At 45.7% G+C, this 19,445-nt stretch overlaps 1 protein-coding gene across 1 annotated transcript in view; it reads right to left on the bottom strand.

Annotated features, from left to right (window-relative positions):
* The window catches only part of LOC131285534 (AF4/FMR2 family member lilli-like), a 60,008-nt gene extending 49,572 nt beyond the window's left edge, over positions 1 to 10,436 (bottom strand). Inside the window, exons 1-2 of the mRNA XM_058314395.1 lie at positions 8,737 to 10,436; positions 728 to 1,253 (exon numbers count right to left, since the gene is read on the bottom strand). Of these exons, the coding sequence (XP_058170378.1) occupies positions 728 to 1,253; positions 8,737 to 10,436 (2,226 nt within the window). The remainder of the gene's footprint in view (positions 1 to 727; positions 1,254 to 8,736) is intronic.
* Positions 10,437 to 19,445: the final 9,009 nt, after the last annotated feature.

Below are 19,445 nucleotides of genomic sequence, written 5' to 3'. Positions count from 1 at the left end.
CCAAAATGTTGATCCTTATCGGGTGGGTTAGACTAAATGCAGCGGGTCAATATGATAGCTTCTCCCACATTTTTCCGACGGCACCGCCTCGCGATTTAATTCGAAGGCGATTTGCAACTAAATCTTTAGCGGGCAGAAAACATGGCCTTGAATCAGTCAAATCCATTCAAAAACAATAAAAAAAACTAAAGATAGACTTTCGAGGTTGAACACAACATATCGATCCATTCAATTATAGATTAATACTGCAAAAAGATCAACCAACACAGTCTAAGAGGGCAAAAACTAACCCTCACCTAATTCGTTCCAAAGCACCTCTGCCAAGTGACGACCGGGAGGAAGACCTTGATATTTGCCGAGCCGAAAATTGCTCCAAGATGACTCATGTGTTTTAATCGAACATTCAAATTCGGTCTGGTGCTGCGCTAGTTAATTTCGATTTGGTTCATGCAGAGCGAAAGGATACGGACGGTGGAATGGAATCAGGATTGGACCAAGACCAAATATTGACCGCCTGACCACGGCAGCGCCGCCATGATGAACTGAGACTGTCGGTGAAGGTCAACCGGGTCGCGCGGAGCGTGCAAAACTTCCATTTTGCAAAACCACACCCTACTACACCACCTTCGACTTTCGAGACCTTCGCGCGAGCCCGAACGAACCTGCCGAAGACCTTTCCCATGGAAACAGGTCACCGAGCTGTTGATGGCGATGATACTACACTCACCATTTCGCGCCGCAGTATGGCCAACTGGGTGTCCAAGGTCGTCGTCGTTGCTGCCGTCGACTGTTGCGGTGGCTGTGGGGATGCCTTCCGGCCACCGGACAGGGTACTGCTGACCGGCGAATGGCCACGCTGCTGCTGCTGCTGACCCTCGAGGCTACCTCCCGCACCACCACCGGCCCCGGCACCGTGGAGCAGCATACTGGACGGACCGATCGGGATGAACGGGTTCGTGTGGTGATGGTTGACGGGCATCTGAGGGGACGGTGGCGGCAGGGCGGAGGCGTGGAAGGACTGCTGTTGATGGAGATGGGACTGGTGTGTCGATGGCGTCGATTGCTGATGATGGGCCGGAGGATGCCGCGGCGGATAGTGCGGATTACTATGCTGGGCCGAAGGGGGATGGTGGGGTTGGTGATGGTGGTGTGGGGCCAGATGGTGATGGTGCGACTGGAACTGTATACCGGCGAGATCGAAACCGCTCAGGCTTTTGGGCAATGGTGGCAATCCGGGAAGCGACATTATGATGCTGTAAAAGAAAGAAAAAACACAAATATTTACGTTAGTTTACTTGAATATAGAATAAAAAAAAAATTTCGTACAGTTCGTTAAACAAAGCTATAAATTTATTGACTTTCATTTGTTAATTCCACAACAACATTAAAACAAATACAACGAATGTCTTGTCAAATCTGACAGTAATACATTATTTGCTCGAAAAGTGTCATTTCCAATCGTTAATTTAACAAATATTTCACTGTTTCTACCTTCCCTTCATGAGCTATAGACCCATTAGTTTTAAATACAAAAAAGACTCCCGAAAGTGTGCTATTTCTCATTGTTAAATAAAGGTGATAATGAAGAAACCCGAAAAAAATAGATTCGCACCAAATAGCCAATTCGGAAAACTACCGTATAACAAATGGATGATCTTATTTTTCGGTCCCATTAACATCTTCCTCCCTTAGATCACCTTGTCAGGTTGGCCGCGTTGTAATTCTAGCATTCCTTGGTGCTTCCCAAAGGCAACAACAAAAGTTCCACGAAGCGAGCGACCCCCAAAAACATGCCCCCTCTGCTGGAATTTCGATCCCACCTCAAATATGCCAAAATTAACCGGTTTTTCTCCTAATCGACCCCAAATGAAACGTGTCAATCCAACCCTCCATCATCTTTCGGGCAGCCGGTGGCAATCGCTGCCGTCGGTGGGAAGAGTTTCGAAAACAATCAGTAGCATTGCGCGTTCCACTTTCAAATGATAGTTTGCTTCCACCCTCCCAGCGCTCTTTGCTCGCGAGGTAAATTCTCATGCCGATCCCGTCTGCAGCACTTACAAAAAGCTCATTTAGTGGAAAAGTTCACATTCTTCCCGATTGAACCGCCCTCCCAGTCGGCTGCAACTACCTCATCCTGTTACGAGCGGAGAGGTTTTCTTTGCTGCAACTAGTGCCAATAGCGCTTCTCTCCTCGCTTTCCAGTCCTACAGTTCAAATTCCAGCGACCAAACAAAGACCAGCGCCAATTACTGACGGAGCGACCCAGAAAGAGCATGACATCGAATACGATAGACCTCGATACCCTCGAAGAGCCTTCCTCATCGCATCCCATCATCCCAATGTCGTGATGACCGAGCGAGGCCGTCAATCTCATCTCGACAGAAGGCGGGAGCGCCATGCGTTGGATTGCTGGAGACGACACTTGGGATCGCAGAAACCTTCTGACCCACCCTCTGCGGACTCACAAACCGCAGAAACAAATTCCGAAGAATGGGAACTCGACCGTCGACCCACTAAGAAATCAAAGTGCCACATTGGCCAGGGGAGGAAAAAAAAGAAAGCCTCCCATTTCCGGCCGAGCTCGGGCGATTAAGAAGAGATGTGAGCATATCTTCCGCCCAACGATCGTTCCACGTTGGACGCTTCTTACGCTAATGTACGGCGTGGTGACCTATCTTTTCCTCTGCATTGGTGGAGGCTCTCCAGAAATCATCTTCACGCATGGTTTTATTTTTTCCGATTGCCATCTGACGCCAACCTTCCCTTGAGTCGGTCATTTTTTTCCGAATTGATCGTTGTCTAGTTCTGCCATATTATTACATCATTTTCAAGTGGCTTTGTGTGCGATCGTGTACGTGAATGTCTATGTATCCCGTGGAATATTTCTAGCGTATGTGAGAGACCTCTAATGACGGACCCATGATGATGCCATCAAGCTGGACCACAGAGGAAGTTTAGCCCAGGTGTTGAAATATTCGACTACGTGCCGAAATGTTTCCGTTATGGTCATGTTCGCTAATCTTGCTAACGATTTACAGCTGGCCTAGCATGCTACGGTGGGTGCTATTCCTACCTCTCCCAAAAGCAGCTGTTCCTGCTACTACATCTACGAAGCAAGGCGTCAGTCAAAAGTGGTTCCCGGTCGCGATCCCAAATTCCAGATCTCGTACCTCTTTCCAAACCAAAAAAAAGCTGGCGGGTACTATTTTGGTCTGGTCAAAAATCAATTAGCCCGCTTGTCCGTTCAGTGAGTGTGTAGGAATGTGCTTCGATACAGATCACTGCCAAACAGTGATCGAACGAACCAGCGAAATGGGAATAACCACGAAGAGCGATGCCCTAAAGCGTGCCTCCGATTAGTTTCGGACCTCGATCGACACTCGCTGGGCAAACTGTCACTGTGCGGTGCCGCCTTAGGCAATAGGATTGCTTATCGATTGGGCGACTTGTGATTCAGAAACAACTTTAGTTTCAAATACCTCGGTTCCAAAAGAGTGCGTTTCCAGGTACAGGGGACCAAGGAGAGAAGTTGGGTTTAGGGATCTGGTATGATTTGCACGAGGTATGGCAGATATGTGGACCATAGTTAACCGTATCGATGGAGGTGATTACGCTGTTGACACTAGACAAATTGTCTTATGCAAAACCACACTCTACCGCCACCTGTCACGACGCTTGAAGCAATCAGACCGACGTATGGTGAGTGTACGTGCGCTAATGGGACCAATATTAGCACTTTATGATCCAACAACCAGAAGGCGTACTGCGTATCGGCAGGGAACGTACTAACCCAAACTCCCCCTGCTGAGTTCAGCCGAGTCTTGCCGGAGATGCGTGTCGTTTGCGTGCAGCATGCATGATGCAAGTGAAACTCGAGCCGTCAGCCTAAGCCGGTAGGTGCCGCCGCGCAATCGGGAACGATCGATCGCTAGTTAAGCGTTCCAATTTCTCATCCTGTTACTAAACGCCACGCAGGGGTACTTAAACGCCAACGATGGACTAGCGTTGCGAGATAGGGGCAGAGAGTAAAAGATGAAAGAAAGTACACCACGCTAGAGATGATGGTGGGATTTAACTTCTCCGATATTTCGGTTTTCCCCGTTTTCGCCGCACACCCCCACCTAGATGGAGCCAGACGGCACTCAAGACTTGGCTAATCGAAACGCACCAATTTCCGGGTCATTATCTCGCTAATCGCTCGCTCTTTGCGAAGTCGACTCAGTTCGGCGCTCCAGCGAATCGTTGCACGCAAACAACCGGCCTAGTCTTCTTCGAGCATCCATACCAACTACCAAAGTGCACATATTGAATCGTCACTACTAATACCGTCTGGCCGAAAGAGAAAACCGAACAAGTCGTCACACATCAAAATTTACTAACTAATGAGTGCAGCAGCTGCAATGGTGATAATTCCATGTCTAGAAGCCGTAATTCGACACAGGACAAGCATCACCAACACGCGGTATTTTTGAAGTCACCAGATGAATGTAGTTGAGCCTAAGTGCGCGATCAGTGTTATGCAAACGATTAGCAAATAACGCACACTGAGCTAGCAAAATAGGAATCATAAGCACGCAAGTGCCTATCAGCAACTTCACCGGGAACCTGAACTAACGATCGAGTCAGAAGCGAATTATGCAAGATAACACCTACGATGCGCAGCGCTAAGCGAATTCAATGTGCAGCCAAAACCTGTGTGGGATTTTTACACATTGGCTCTAGCTTTAGCGCAATATCAGCACCATTAGATAGAAGAAAGTCTCCCATTGAAAAGGAATGGCAATGATGTGTCAAATGAAAAACTTTGTTTGCCCAAGTTTTGGAAATATTTCCACATTCTTCCACGGACTTTGTTAACTTATTTCCCTCAAGTTTGAAACACTTTTCGTGTATCCTCGACCGCTATCTGCCGATCGTTATCTCATGTGGCAAGATTAACGGGTTTACGACATAGATAATCAAATTTCCATACCCCTTCCGGTTTCGCAAGATGCGTGTGATTTTATTTAGCGTGAGGTGGTGGATTGGGCCAATATCTGCGACAACATCGCAAACCTTGACCACCTAAGATAGCCTCATGGTACGTGTGGACTATGTGCACATATAAGCATATGTGCCACCAACCAACCAAAAAGCAACCGGAGGGAAAAGAAGAATTTAAACCCATTTCGCCACCCAGAACCATCCTCCTAATGGAGGAAGTCCGGACGAATACTTAACGAGTTCGATCAACGTCGGTTAGGTTGCTCTACGCTGGATCAATGGACGAGAGGGGCCCAAAAAAATATGAAACAGAAACAGCAGAACTCGTTTCCAAATCTAGGTCAGCGTTGTTGTCCGAGCGCGTTGGACGTGTTTTATTTCCTGTGCCCGTACGGTCTTCTGACTACTGGTGCGTCTTCCGTTCACCATTTGATGATCGTGTTTCAATTTTTGCGTAAGGTCCAACCAGAAAATTTACCATCTTCAGAACCAGACATCGGATCTGGACATCGACGATGAGATGTGCGATTAGATGACGAGCGTCCAACGCCGGATGCGCGCGAGATGCCATTGCCTTTTGATCGGCCGGGTTGAGCTCTTTGGAAACTAGTTCACTACCAGCGTCCGATGGAAAAATACTCCTCAAGAGGGAAAGAGAAACTTACACAAGCAACGAAAGCCCTTTCTAAACACAATACCGCAACCATATTGTTGTGTATGTGGTTTGGTAAATGTTTCGTGGAATTGTTAAATTTCAGGGCCATATAACACCGCCAAAACACAACGAACCGAATGTCCGAACGAGAGGCTTGTGGCAGTTGGCATCGGTTACAGCATCGCATTGCTGCACACTTTACATCAGAGAACTAGTTAAAAACATTGGAGGGGAAAGACCATCGAAATATTATGAACCAGATGGCTGAACGGTAGACGATTAGCCGTAAATCACGTATGGTGTCCAGTGCAGCGGATTGCGGTTGTGAAAGTAAAAAAATCTACACAACCAATCCAACCAATTTCGATCGTTTTACTTCTCCCGTTTATCTAATTATGAGCCGGGCAATTTTAGCTGCGGATGAAGAATAGAATCTGTATGTACTGTACTTAAACTCAGTACCACTGCAAGTTGATCCAATAATTCTCGACTCTATGTTTGACAAAATAAACGTAACCACAACAAACTATATGACAATCAATATATCAAGTGATCTGTTTAATACTTTACGGTACAGACATTTGAAGACTGAAGAGATAAGAAAAAAGATAACAAGCATCAAATGTTACAGCGTGAAGTATGCAATCGAGATGAAGTCTTTCTGAAAACTACCATAATGAACAACGAGCTCTACAGGAACTGCTCCTTTCAAGTAAAGCATTCTAATCTTACAATAGATGTTTGAGAACTTTCAAGTTCTAATCATCAGCAATTTTACGGAATGGCAATGCTATATTTGAATTCATTACGAGTCTCTACCTCGTTTACCAAAAGCGCCGTTGAGTTGAAAAATGTTCAAGCATGAAACAAATGCAACTCCAATTCTCCGCCGGAGACATTTGCATAAGGGGAGTAAAAGGTCCACAGGGATTACACAAGTGTCGACGAAATCCACTGTTTGCGATGAGAATTGGGTTTAAGTCAGTCGGTCGTAACGGGTCGCTAGGAACACGGCCGAGTCCCGGAAAGACACACGATGATGCTCAACCGGGTCACCTACAGTAATAACGAGCCCACCAGGTGCAGCTATTCATTATGCTTCACTTCAGAGAACTCAAGACATACCAGTAACTGAATGGAGACTTTCTTTGCTACGGTGCAAACCAATGCAATCTGCAATGCGGATACCATTCTACATAGGTGACATGAACTTCCCTTGTTTGTTTGAGGCCACACACCCACTGCGGAGCAGGGGGGAGGTTCTTTGAACACAATACCCCCAAGATGGAAGATCATCATCATCCAACCCGAGAGTACGATCATTACGAGCTCTGCGCAGTGTGCCATTTCCTGTCGCGGAAAGGAGGTTAACAAATGAAATGCGTTTGTCGCGTTGTTACCTCACCGATAGAGGCAACCGCTGGCAAACCTTGCCGCGGGGATCCACCTTGTATTCGCTCGGATGACGTTACTAGAATCGTTGCTAGCGAATTTCTATGATTCTGCCATAACCACCACCACAACGCCACACGGCATCGTACACACATTCGATTGCCATATGGTGAAACAACAACTACAAACAACGGTAAGCCTCTTTTGGAGCTGAAATTGCAATGGTAGAATGAGCAGCAGACAAACTGATCGTGCAGTTCAATGTCGTCCGTCCGCGAGTCCCCGTACACCCTCCCAGCAACCCCTTGCGCGCTACCCTGCAATAACCTCCCGACTCTCAGAGGAAGGGCTAAGCCATTAGCCTGTCGCGCACCGTGAGGGTCCATTGTTGCCGGGGTCGATCGGCAGCGGCTTTGTGCTTTGTCCATGCACGTAAGTTTACCCCTCGATCGTTTCATACTGCAGTGCTACCCCCTTGTAACAGCCACCGAGTGGAGGGGTTGAAAACAATATGCTGGGCCGCGCAAAACGCGATCAGATCCAAACCATCTCCCCCCGTTTTATGTTAAGCCTATGTGAGACGACGCACATTGCTGTTGCGGTGAAAAATCGATGGCGAAGGAAATACCCACCACTACCAAGGGTCTTTGATTCTTTCTCTCGTTTTCTCTGCAACCGTTGCAGCATGTTTTTCCTTTATATCTCTCGTTCACCAATGCTTGCGTTTTTCATTCTTAGCGGTCCAACAATTCATGCTAGCTCATTCCTCCATTCATTCATTCATGCACCTCGGAGGTCAACAAAGTGATCGAAAAGCCCTTTTCACATTTATATCCCCCCTTCTCCTTCCCAACGAGTCCGAGGGTTCGAAAAACATGCATTCGATCATGTCCACTGTGCGCCGACGACCTGGCCTGTATGTGTGTGTTTATGCTTTTGCGACTTGTGCATTCTGAGTTAATACCCGCGGGCACTGGATGGTTGACTGATATTTATGGGTCGACGATAAAGTAAAACTTGGAAAACATGTTCGATGTGATCAATTTCATCCAAGAAGTACTACGGGAAAGGGCAGAAACAGAGACAGCAGGTGCAAAACAAGGAGACCCCAAAAGTGTCGTCCCCACCGTGGCAGTGTGAGTGGTGCTCCATTTTTCGAAGTGATTTTAATGCAACTGGTTCGGCTTTCGAAAAAGGGAAACTGCCATCGGTCTACTTCTTAAACTTGGCCGACCTTTAAAAGGGTTTGTTCGACGGACTTTAAATATAACGCATGAACCAACAGGTACGTTTTTTGCTCCATAGAATGGCGAACAAGTTAAACACAAACGCACCGAGCGAGTGAGCAAAAACTCTTATCTTACCTAATACTGGCTAGATTCAATGGTAATAAAAGCAAAACCAATCACAACCTTTTATAGATCCCTCAAGCACTAGATAGGAGAACAAATCGGTAGATAACACACCCACTAACATGCCGTCATCAAAACATTTTAGCTGATGTGTTTTCGATGCTTTCGATGTCGGTTGTTAACTCAAGTGGCTCGATTGTGCAAACAGCAGATAAGCATTATTAGTCTTTCTTGTCATCCCGCGAACGGCGGGGTTCGCTTGGGAGTCGGAAACTCTCCCGACCTTGAAATGCAGACCCCCTTTTCTTTGCGACCGCTTCAGCGACCCTCCACCGGTCCCTCGTCATGACTCACCGTTCCTCTACATCTTCCTTGACGCTGTCCCACGAATCGCCAACGCCGGACGACGCGTCGTCCAGCTTCTCTTCGTCCTCCATGCCCGAGTCCTCCAGGCTTATCTGGCAGCTGGACAGGACCACCTGCTTGCCGTTATCGCCCACCTCGATCCAGTCGGCGGTGCGAATTTTCGGCATCCGAGCCGCCGTTCCGTTGGGAGACGCTTCCGACTCGCTGCAGGAAGACCGGCGCTCCGAGGGGAATCGCTGGCGCCGGTTAATCTTTGCCAAATCGACCGCAGGACTGCCGTTGTGTTGGGCCCGCTCGGACTCGCCATTATCTGCCGACTTTTGTTCGCTCCGTTGCTGCACCGCGGCGTCCAACGATTGGCCATGTGTATGTTCTTGATGTTCCTTCGAAGCCCGCTTTTGCTCATCCTCCTTCTCCTGTTGCTGCTGCTGCTTCTGGCGCATGGCGGTCAACTCGGAGATAAGCAGCTCGTGAAAGGCAAACTTCTTTTCGCTCAGCTTCGAATCAAGCGTGGCGGGATCAAGGGTCGTCTTCTTGGTCGACGGGCGGGACGCGGCTTCCAGAAGGGAAACGTTTCCGGCCCCCAAAGCCGGTGCTCGGTTGTCGCTGGACGGAAGCACATGCTCACCACCTTCCGGTTCCGGGCGATGGTACGACGGTACGGCGAGCGGAAGCCGTATCGAATTCGATCGTATCACATTCGTACCGTTGGAAGTTGGAACCGCTCCGGCTTCCACCATTCGTGCAGCGACGTTCGGTTTGCTGCCACTCCGCACCACCGTGCTGCTTTGATTCGACCCGATGATGATTTCCGTAAAGTGACTACTCTTGGCGTTGCTTTCGAGATTCCTAAGGTTGTTCTCCCGCTCGAGCGTACTTCCAGCCGATGCCGAAGAACCGGAACTATCGCCCCGCTCGGTGCCACTGTCATGGAACTCGATGCCAATGCTCGCACCGGAAAGGCCCTTACTACCAACCTCATCCTTGAGAGATCCACGCGACAAGCTTATGGTACTGGTACCGTTCGTGCCATTCACGATAATCACATCCCCGGTTCCGTTCTGGCCTTCGGTCTGTAGTGGTGTCTCTCCGGGACGTGTGCGCCTCCGAGCCACGGGCAGCGTCACCTGCGACTCCACCACCTTAGACTTGGACTTTTGCTCCGCCGGTTTCTGCAGTGTGGCCACTGGCGAGGTGGAAGCCGAACTGGATCCAGAACTGGACGTATTTATCTCCACTATGCTACAGGTGGAACGATACATAACGCCGTTGGAGGCTGACGGTATCTTCCCAACGCCAATGTGACGTTCCATTGGTAGTGGACTCCTGTTACTTCTACCAGAATCGGTTCCTTGTCCTTCACCAACGCTTGATGTGTCGTGATGGTTCACTGTCGTCTCTCGCTGAGGAATTGGTGAATCCGACGACGATGATCCCATCTTCCCGAATGAAGATAGATGGGTTGGGGTTTTACCCGGTTGACTGAAGTCGGGAGACTTGTAAATCACGGTACGGCCTGGATGCGCTGGCTTCAGCGTCGCCATACCGCCTGCGATGGCCGATGATTTTCCGGACAGGGTCGTCGGCGAGGGTGAATTTTCTCGCTGCTTAGCGAGGGCTGTCGCCACTGCCGCTGCACTTGGGCGCGGTGGCACCGGAGGGCCCGGTTTCTTGCTGATGCCTAACATCGTAGTAGGCTTGCCTGGGTTTCTTTCTGTTCGATTTAGTGCACTATTTCGTCTGACTGTAGCCAACAACTATTGATACACATATCCCACAGGCGGGAGTAAAACAGCATCACACAAATGCCTGACACAAACAGCACGATCACATGATTCACTGAGGATCACTATAACGGAGAGGAAAAGAGAGGCTGATGAAGTATTTGGCACGCCTGGAATCACACAAGTGGTCCCCTGCGCATGCATAACCAGATGAACTTGGATAAAATCACAGTGTTGGTAGTAAAAACCGACCACCAGAACAACGACCAATAAAAACCAGTTAACATTCAACGCAACAACAGAACTTTTATCACCGCTCGCTGGTTCATTTAAATGACACACAACACCACGAAACGCGAACCTTTCAAGCGACCTCTAATAAACACGTCGTCTGATTCTTGCCACAACTCGCACTGACGTGTTTTGGAGCTGAGTCAACGATGGAACTTCCACCGGCGGGGTTGTTTTAGGACAGGTTTAGACATGCAAGACGGATGGTTAGAAACGAGTCTTATTGTTGTTCAATATCCACATAATCTAAGTAATCGAGGCCTACTTTGCAACCGAAGATGTGCTTAGATTCGCTCCATGTCTTGTGGTTTTCAAGTGACACTTGTCTAGATCTCACTTCTTTTTTAACCACAAAGAAACTACGGACCTGATAAAGAATTGCACTACCACTTCAAATCAACCGGCTCGCCCTTACGCTGGGCTTTCCGTTGTGTGCCAAAAGCGACATAATGTTGGACCACCTAGCTACTGTCGACTGTTTCCCTACTCTTGCTGGACAACACACGTTTTCCGCCCAAAATGGCCCAACGGTGTGCTTGACATACATACATGCACACGTACACCGCGGATTGAGTTGCCCTAGCCGCAACAAAAAACAACAACAAGCGGCACACTCGAGACAGCGGCCTACTTTCACGTGCCGGGGGATCCGCGAACTAGGTATAAACCACCCCACGACGATGGCGACGTAAACACCGACGACAGAAAACTGACGACACAACGAGCCTATGGTAGAGGAATTCCGCCCATCGATCGAGAAAGTACTCGCACCACTATGCACCTCAGACACCAAGGAGGAAACAGGGAAAAACTGTTCGCAAAGTGCAACGCGCAGAAGACGATCTTTAAACTTCACCTTACTAAAATTATTAACATCGATGCGGTCCGAGATAGATTATTTGACTTCACCGGTTAGTCACCGGTACTCAAAAACTAAAAGGAAAAGCACGACAGCTACTGAAAAAACTGCTCCAAAAAAGGAAATTATCTGTCGCCATGACAACGATTGCACGCGACGTGCTGGGCTCGCTGGAAACCAAAACATCAAAAAAAGAAACCCCAAAGTCCTATCGACTGGGAGTAGGCGAGGTTTGGCAGCGAATTTAATCGCTGACACCGTTTCCTTTTTACAATATTTTTTTAATGATTTTAACCGTCACACACTTCAAGGGAGCTTCCTATCGGAAGGTAGCTAACCGGCACGTAAACCACGCACACCAAACACCGAACGCAAGATAGCAGCAAACACACTTGGCGAAGCCCTTCTTTTGCGGGAATAAAATTGGCCTTTTCGATGCAACCTTTATCGAAGCCGCGGCGGCTCCGGCACGCGGCAAACAAACGTTAAAACTGAAGAAAAAGAAAAACGTCTTGGAAAAGGACTTTGCGCGCGCGACCAAACTCCTTCTGCGTCGTACCGTACGCGGAGGTATCCAAACGCGAACTGATCGACGAACGCGAAGTTGCAGTTGGGAGAACCGGTCGCGGTTAACAATCTTGTTTCAAAGCGCGGCTCAGCTTTGCATTGAATATCTTGTAACAGAGGTGTCAAACATGCGGCCCGCGACCCCTTTGAAACAATACATGGAATGTTTTAAACCTTTAGTATTGGCTTTGATTTGAAAGGCCAAATTTTTTTTTGTGGGCGTGGTTCTACAAACTATGAATTTCATTCGAGCAAGAGGACGGAACCAACGTACACTTTAAACAATTTCTATAAGAAAGTCATACTCACTATTGATCCACATCATGCCGATATATGACGGTGGATTAAATACAAATTTTTCGAAACAAGCGAATTAATCTGTTGAACTACAAGAGCTTTCACAATTAAATTACAGATGTGTAGCAGTGTTTATAATAATAAACAAGGCAACGGCGTTAACTGTGACAATTTAAAAACCTTAAACCTGACAATTACCTTAAATAAATTGCAGAAAAATGAACAGAATTCTCCATGAACATGATTTGTTTGCTTGTCTCGAAAAATCTGTGTAAAATACTTGATCTTGTCCACTGCCATATATCGGCGTGATTGAAAAGTTGGATATGATTCATAGAAAGTTGATAAGAAGTATTATAGTTCACCCAAAATGTAAAAGTGTAAGATAAGATACTGATAAGAACCTATTTTCAGAACCAAAAAAATCCATTCCTATGTTAAGTTTTGGTCAATTTAAGATTCCAATGTAAAGTTGTGGCCCGCAAACCAATTACAGCCCGATAGGTCAACTGAGTTTGACACCACTGCCTTGGAAAACCGTTTCCAACCGTTTCGTTTCGATGAGCGCAAGAGAGAGAGTGGGGGAGAAAGAGGAAAAGAAAACAAATGGGTACAGTGCTATGCGATCATAAAGCAACAGCTGACTTCCTACCATACTGATCATGAGGACTTTCAAGAGTTTTGTTACTTGGAAAAGGTAGAAAAAAAAAATCCAAACAAATTTTGGAAAAGGACTCAAAACACACAAACATATGCTCCAAATAAACAAGAAAACCAATCGTAAACATACACAAACGAACCTCTCGAATTTGGAAAAATGCAGCAAAAAGGGTCTTTCCCGGAGAACGGCGGAAAAAAGCGGAACAGTTGGTTAACTAATGCAATAAATGTTAAGTTCGGCAAGACATATGCGCACAACTATGCTCGTATCGCCGGTCGAACCGTGGTGTTTTATTTCGATGCATGCGAGAACTGATCCGCCATGCACCATCGCCTGCCTGAACCGATCGTAACTTCGTTCAACACTCGAAACTTGGGTTTTCCGTTCTATGCTTTGTACCTTGGAAAAGACCATTACCCATAGGTCGGCCAATAAATCATACTTGAAAAAGGAAATGTCTATACTACCAATAATGTCCTATACTTTAGCTGATGTATTTAAAAATACAATAGAAGAAGACGAAAGGGCGTAATATAAAAGTGTTTTTTGGCAGAATTTAAATGAGCTAAAACAAAGTCCGGCGCAGACATTTCTCGAAAAAGTTCCGTTTTTAAAAAAACATTTTGAAGCGATGTAAGATGCAATATTGTCCCTTTAGTTATTTAGTTTAGAATTATGTATATTAATTGTTTAAACTTATTGCCACAAAACTCAGAAACAAACATGACATGAACTATTTGTATTATAAGGAAGTTGTATGTTTACATTTAGTAATTTAAAACAAACGCATGGAATAACACTTCGAACATTTTATTAAGGAAAAAAGTTTTGCTTTGCAACTTTTTAAATAGACTTATTCAAACAAACTAGGGATGTACCGATTTCCTTTCCATAATTTCTTGTTTGTATAGTAAGGTTTTTCATAGAATACATAAGTTTATTTGGATAAATCTTGTGTTTTGTAGCTGTTAATTATCTATTATCTATTATTGTAGCTGGTAATTATCCGACATGGCTAATAAAATCTGCTTGTAACTTATGAATCTATAAACATTTGAAAGTTGGGCTTACTTTTACTATTTATCAAAACTTGCAGCCGAAGATTTATATTTCATTTGAAGCCATACATCTCTACAAATTAGACATAATCCAATTTGCTACATTTCAATAAACCCAATATATTATTTCTCCAACGACAACAGATTTCATCCACCTACTCCCTTCAAAGCATGTAATCTTCCGGACACGCACGACCGGAAGATAAAGATTAGATGCAACTGGATACGTCCCAGAACGGGCGCCATCTGTCACACCAATCACCAACGCTGGAAACTCGTAATTCTTGCCCATTGTAGCTGCATCGATTTGAGCTTACTTGTTCGAAGCGGAAACGAATTCTCGCCAACACCCTGCGATTGATCCTTCCGAGCAGTGGCATGGACACGCGTGTACCGCCATAATGCGAAATAGAAATGAGAACGTTGCAAATTGCACTCGGTATCGGATGTCACCTAAAGTGGCCGCTGTCGTGCCGCACAACAAATAAACCGACCAACCACCGACAACGCACGATTAAACAGTTCTCGAATGGGATTATCCTTCGTTTAGATTAGTTGCGCTAGCCCGTACAATCGAAGGCTCGACGCAATCCGAGATCATCGTATCGCAGGAGGAAAGTGGACGGCTCCCCACGGCGATGATAGGTAATCGGACAAATGTACTTTCGAGTTTACATGCACTCACGCAGCGTAATGCTGCCATTAGCTCAACCGTTTATTTATTGCGACTGATCATGTTTCACGAATTTCTTCTTTTCTAATTTGTTTTTCATGTAAACTGCGGCTCTACCACATTTACCAACGTTTTCTATTTCATCATACGCAAAAGAGAGAAGAATGAAGCAACACCCTGACGCACTTTTCCTCCCCACGAACGACACAAAGGGGAAGAGGTGATCCCCAAGCTGCACCCGAAACCGATACCGAACCGAGACACTTTCTAGCGCAAAAGCGTCCCCAGCGAGGCCACGGTAAGCTATCGGCTGCCGGCCAAGTAATGCGCGTACCGGTCAAAAACCACCGACGAGAGAAAATCGAACCACCACAACAAGACGCCATGGGTTCCCAGCCATTTTCCCATTCCACGGCGGCGTCGTGCCGGTTCGCATGCAGATCATATCCGGATCCCGGGAGATCGATAATAAATCGACTGTCAGCGCCAGTTTGAGCAATGGTTTTAGAGTAAAACCGGCCCAGAAAAGAAACAAAAAGACACAACGCACAAACGTCCTCCCATCCCATTAACGACAAAGACAGCGACTGCATGCGATGTGGGTGAACTTTGCGAAATTACAACCCCTCTGGTCTTAGTCTTTACCAGATACATAAAAGAGAAGGAAAAAGGATAGAAAGATATTGCTAGTAGCTCCTTGCAAAACAATCCCAACCACCAACCCTGGCCACTGACCGCGCCGTCCCCTCGGTTAAAACGGAAACGGACAAATCGGAATCGATCGCATCGATGCGCGCACGCTAGGGTGGCAGTTTTCCCTCCCGGTGGTGCTGTGCGTCAAACGGTCAAGCGACTCCAAAACGCAATATCTTCCCACTGGCGGCAGCAGACTCTCGTTCTTGATCTTTGTGCGAAATGGACCTACGTCGACTTTGAAAAACGACTATTACCACAGGCAAGCGAATATTGCTAAAAACACCTCAACGTTACCAAAATATCCAGATATGGTTTTTGTAAAAGTATGAGTAAAGGCACATTTTGTAAAATAAAACTAGCAAAAACATTGCTATCAAATCAACATGTCATTCCAATATGTATGAACTATGAAATAATGAAACAGCAATACTTGCTTTTAAAGCATAAAAAAAGTTTACAGAAAATAGAAGAATTTAGAAAAAAAAACCCGAAAAGAAAAAAATCGATTAGAACAATTAAAAAACTATCCTTAATTTCTAGTAATTTCAAAAGTAATTGTTTCATTCCATTTTGAGTAATCACAATAACACTCTGCACTTTATTTTGAAAAAATTTAACATGATAAAATTAATAAATATCAATCACACAAACATACATTAAGATTTGAAAATTATACGAATGAATCATTGATCAACTTGAATAATAAGCACCCAAAATACGAGTCAAGTCAGGTTGATTTGGTCGCGGCGCAACAAATTTCCCTCATCCTTTTTTTTATTTAACTTTAAACAAACTCACCACGTAAATATTATTTTGAACAGAAGCATGAGAAATACACATATAGTTTTAGCCCCCAACGGTAGGGAACTACTTTTTCGCCCTTGGTCAGTCCTTCCGGCCACTCCAGTTCGCATCATTTACTCGCCGATCGGGCATACGGTGTTTGCGGTTGATTAATGCATTGTCTCACGACAGACGGTGGCGCCCATTGCGGTCTCCCTAGAATCGCTTCCCTTTCGCCGGAAAGTTTCGTGCGTTCGAAACCGAAAGGAAACCAGCTTAGGTTACAACGGCCAATGCACGACCCCGTTGGTAGGGAGGGAGGGCCACCACCAGGAGCCTGAAGGTGAGGAGTTGTTAGACGCGTAATTGAATTACTTGTCGATAAATCGTCCCTGCGGGCGGATAATTTGTCATACCACAAGGGGCAAAGGAGGTGGAAAACGGGGAAGGGAAAAGCGAACTGAAACGGTACGCAAGAAATGGCACGGAACTCCACCTTTTCCACCTACCTGTCATGGTGCCCGCCCAGCAAACGATGGGCAACTGAACTCAACCGGCCCGACGAAAGGGCCTTCCATTTCATCGGGGAAACGCAGCGGCAAATCTCATTACCACTTACACAGACACACACACCCACGCAATAGTGTGCTATTTTCCTTTTTGTAATCTTTTTGCAATCACAAGACACACCCAGGTACCCCACAACAGACCCGGTGGTCGCGAGAGGGAAAACCAAAGAACGACGGTTAATGGTCTAAAAATATGATACTCATAATTCTATTACGATAATACTAGTTGGTTCTTCGGTCTGGGCGTCGGGATGCTTGCCGCCCTTGCTCAGTGCGGCAAGGAAGAAGATTCCCTGAACGAGATAAAACTTAATCACGACAGAAACAGGATTGTGTCTCTATGAAAAACGATTTACTTGCTCTTTCCGCTGGATTTGCATTTAAAATGTACAACTTCGATAGGCTAGGCCTAGTGCCATTAATCCTCAAACTTTATTGATGAACGTTTTATGGAATGAAAGCTACAGAAATCGTACGCCCACCCGTTTGTAAAACGTAGGTTTGATGTGTCCCCCATTGATAGCGGTTATAAATCGAAACGTTCGCCAGCTTCATGCTTTCCTACTTTTTTGTTTCAACTTTGCGTTAAATAATGAGCACTGCTTTGCGAGGAAAAATTAGTACAACCCAGCCCTTAAATGGCCCGCCGGAAAGCAATATCTAGGCCATAAATACATTGTTTGCTATTCGGTATCGCTGCTGTACCTCAAGTATGAAAGCAAACCGAACCGAATTACACTGGTAAGGCTGGTTTCTTGTGTCCATTCCGTTTGCCATTACATTCGGCAACATAATGCTAGTAGAACACACGCAGCACAAAAATTGATGAATGAAGATAGACATTTCGAGAAAGCATTTAGTGCCGCCAGTCTTTTTTATGTTTTATTTGCTTTCCGCCTAACGCCAAAGCGCCAGCTACGACTGGGAGAAATTATTCAAATGCGCGACACCGATTCCTGCTGGCCTCGAAAAACAATAGCAATAAAATAACAAACCACAATGCAGCAACAAATGGCATGCACCGTGGGCACGCGACGGCAGTGCCGGTTCCACAAAAGAAAGCCGGAAAAAGGCGTGAAGCAGACAAAAAAAAAACTCTACCGAATCGCTTCCGAGCAAGTTATAAAAGCAGGAGAACACATTGACGCCGGCTTTTATGGATCGTGACAAAAAGATTACTTATTTAATAATATTTGAAAATTTAGCATGGTTCTATTAGACTATGTTATTTTACAAATTTCAATTTTTAAACCATAAAAATGGCCCATTCGTAAAACCATGGAGAACTTCTTCAAAGAAGTCTATCGGAAAATTTATTTTCTCACACCATTTGACGTGGTGGTCACCATCTGTTCGTTGGTGTGGTTTCGCTCCAAGGATCTAAAAGTAAAGGAAAGAGGCCGAGACGGTCAGCACATTGGTCGACCTAGCCTCCATCGTGTTCATCACTCGCATTAAAGGATGATGTAGTACGGGTGTTGCTATAAACACCACCCCAGATGCCGAATCAAAACAGAGATCAGTTGAAACAACAACGAAAACAAACCTACAAACCACCTTCGCCTCTCGGTCCACCGGGATCCACCTCATGTTGTTGTTTGATTTTCACTTTCATCAAACCGACTTCAAATAATTCAAACGCTCGTTGGGAGCACGCAGCGCAACGGCGAACCGTATGCCATGACGTCATTGGTCAAATTGGTGGAGAAAAACGCTATCAAGCACGACCAGTTCCCCTCCGGGACCAGACCAACAGTACTGTTGACTTGAAAATTGAACTGTTGGTAGTGCATGACACAGGAAGTAGCGCCATTTAACTGGTGGATTTTACTACATCCTTCACCAACATGCCCACATATTTTAAATCTTTTTCATTCACGTTGGTGGCATGTGTAACGAAATATGTTTACGATTCGATGTGCATCAGCGTACGGAACACAAGCGGGAAGTAACTGGCTACACTCGATGCTATTTTAAGTGTAATTGGGAAACTAATTTCTCCACTACATTCCATCAAACACATCAGGTGGTTCTTTAAAGGTCTTTCCACAATCCTTTATTCACACCTTTATTCTTCGTTTCAGTTATAAGCTAGAAAAGCGAGAAAACGAACTCAAACTTATGCTAGCAAAAGAATTTGTATATGCGGAAATTTAGCCCAATACGCAAATGGAGGTTGAATAATGACACCACTGCAAACACCCTATAGCAGTAATTTTTGAATTACTTGTCCCTAAAGAGTAGAAAGTTGCACCACTGATGCGTCTCCGGCTTTATGCCCTCGGGAGCCAGCAAACGCTTTGTGATTCTTCAACAAAGAACCAAGATAACAGGCACTTGGTAGAGAACCTAGATAGGTTTATGGACGGATATCTGGACGCAAATGTTGGTATCGTGGGCATGGTATAAGTGATAGTTAGTGCCTTATGGTCAAGCAAAATGCACCCATAACATAATATCCAAAGGAGTTAGATTTGGTTTGATGAAAATACTTATTCTACTCACCTTTTAAAATGTAG

Source organism: Anopheles ziemanni, chromosome 2 (genome assembly GCF_943734765.1).
Source record: "Anopheles ziemanni chromosome 2, idAnoZiCoDA_A2_x.2, whole genome shotgun sequence".
Taxonomy (NCBI): domain Eukaryota; kingdom Metazoa; phylum Arthropoda; class Insecta; order Diptera; family Culicidae; genus Anopheles; species Anopheles ziemanni.
This window is presented reverse-complemented; position numbering and strand designations above follow the sequence as displayed.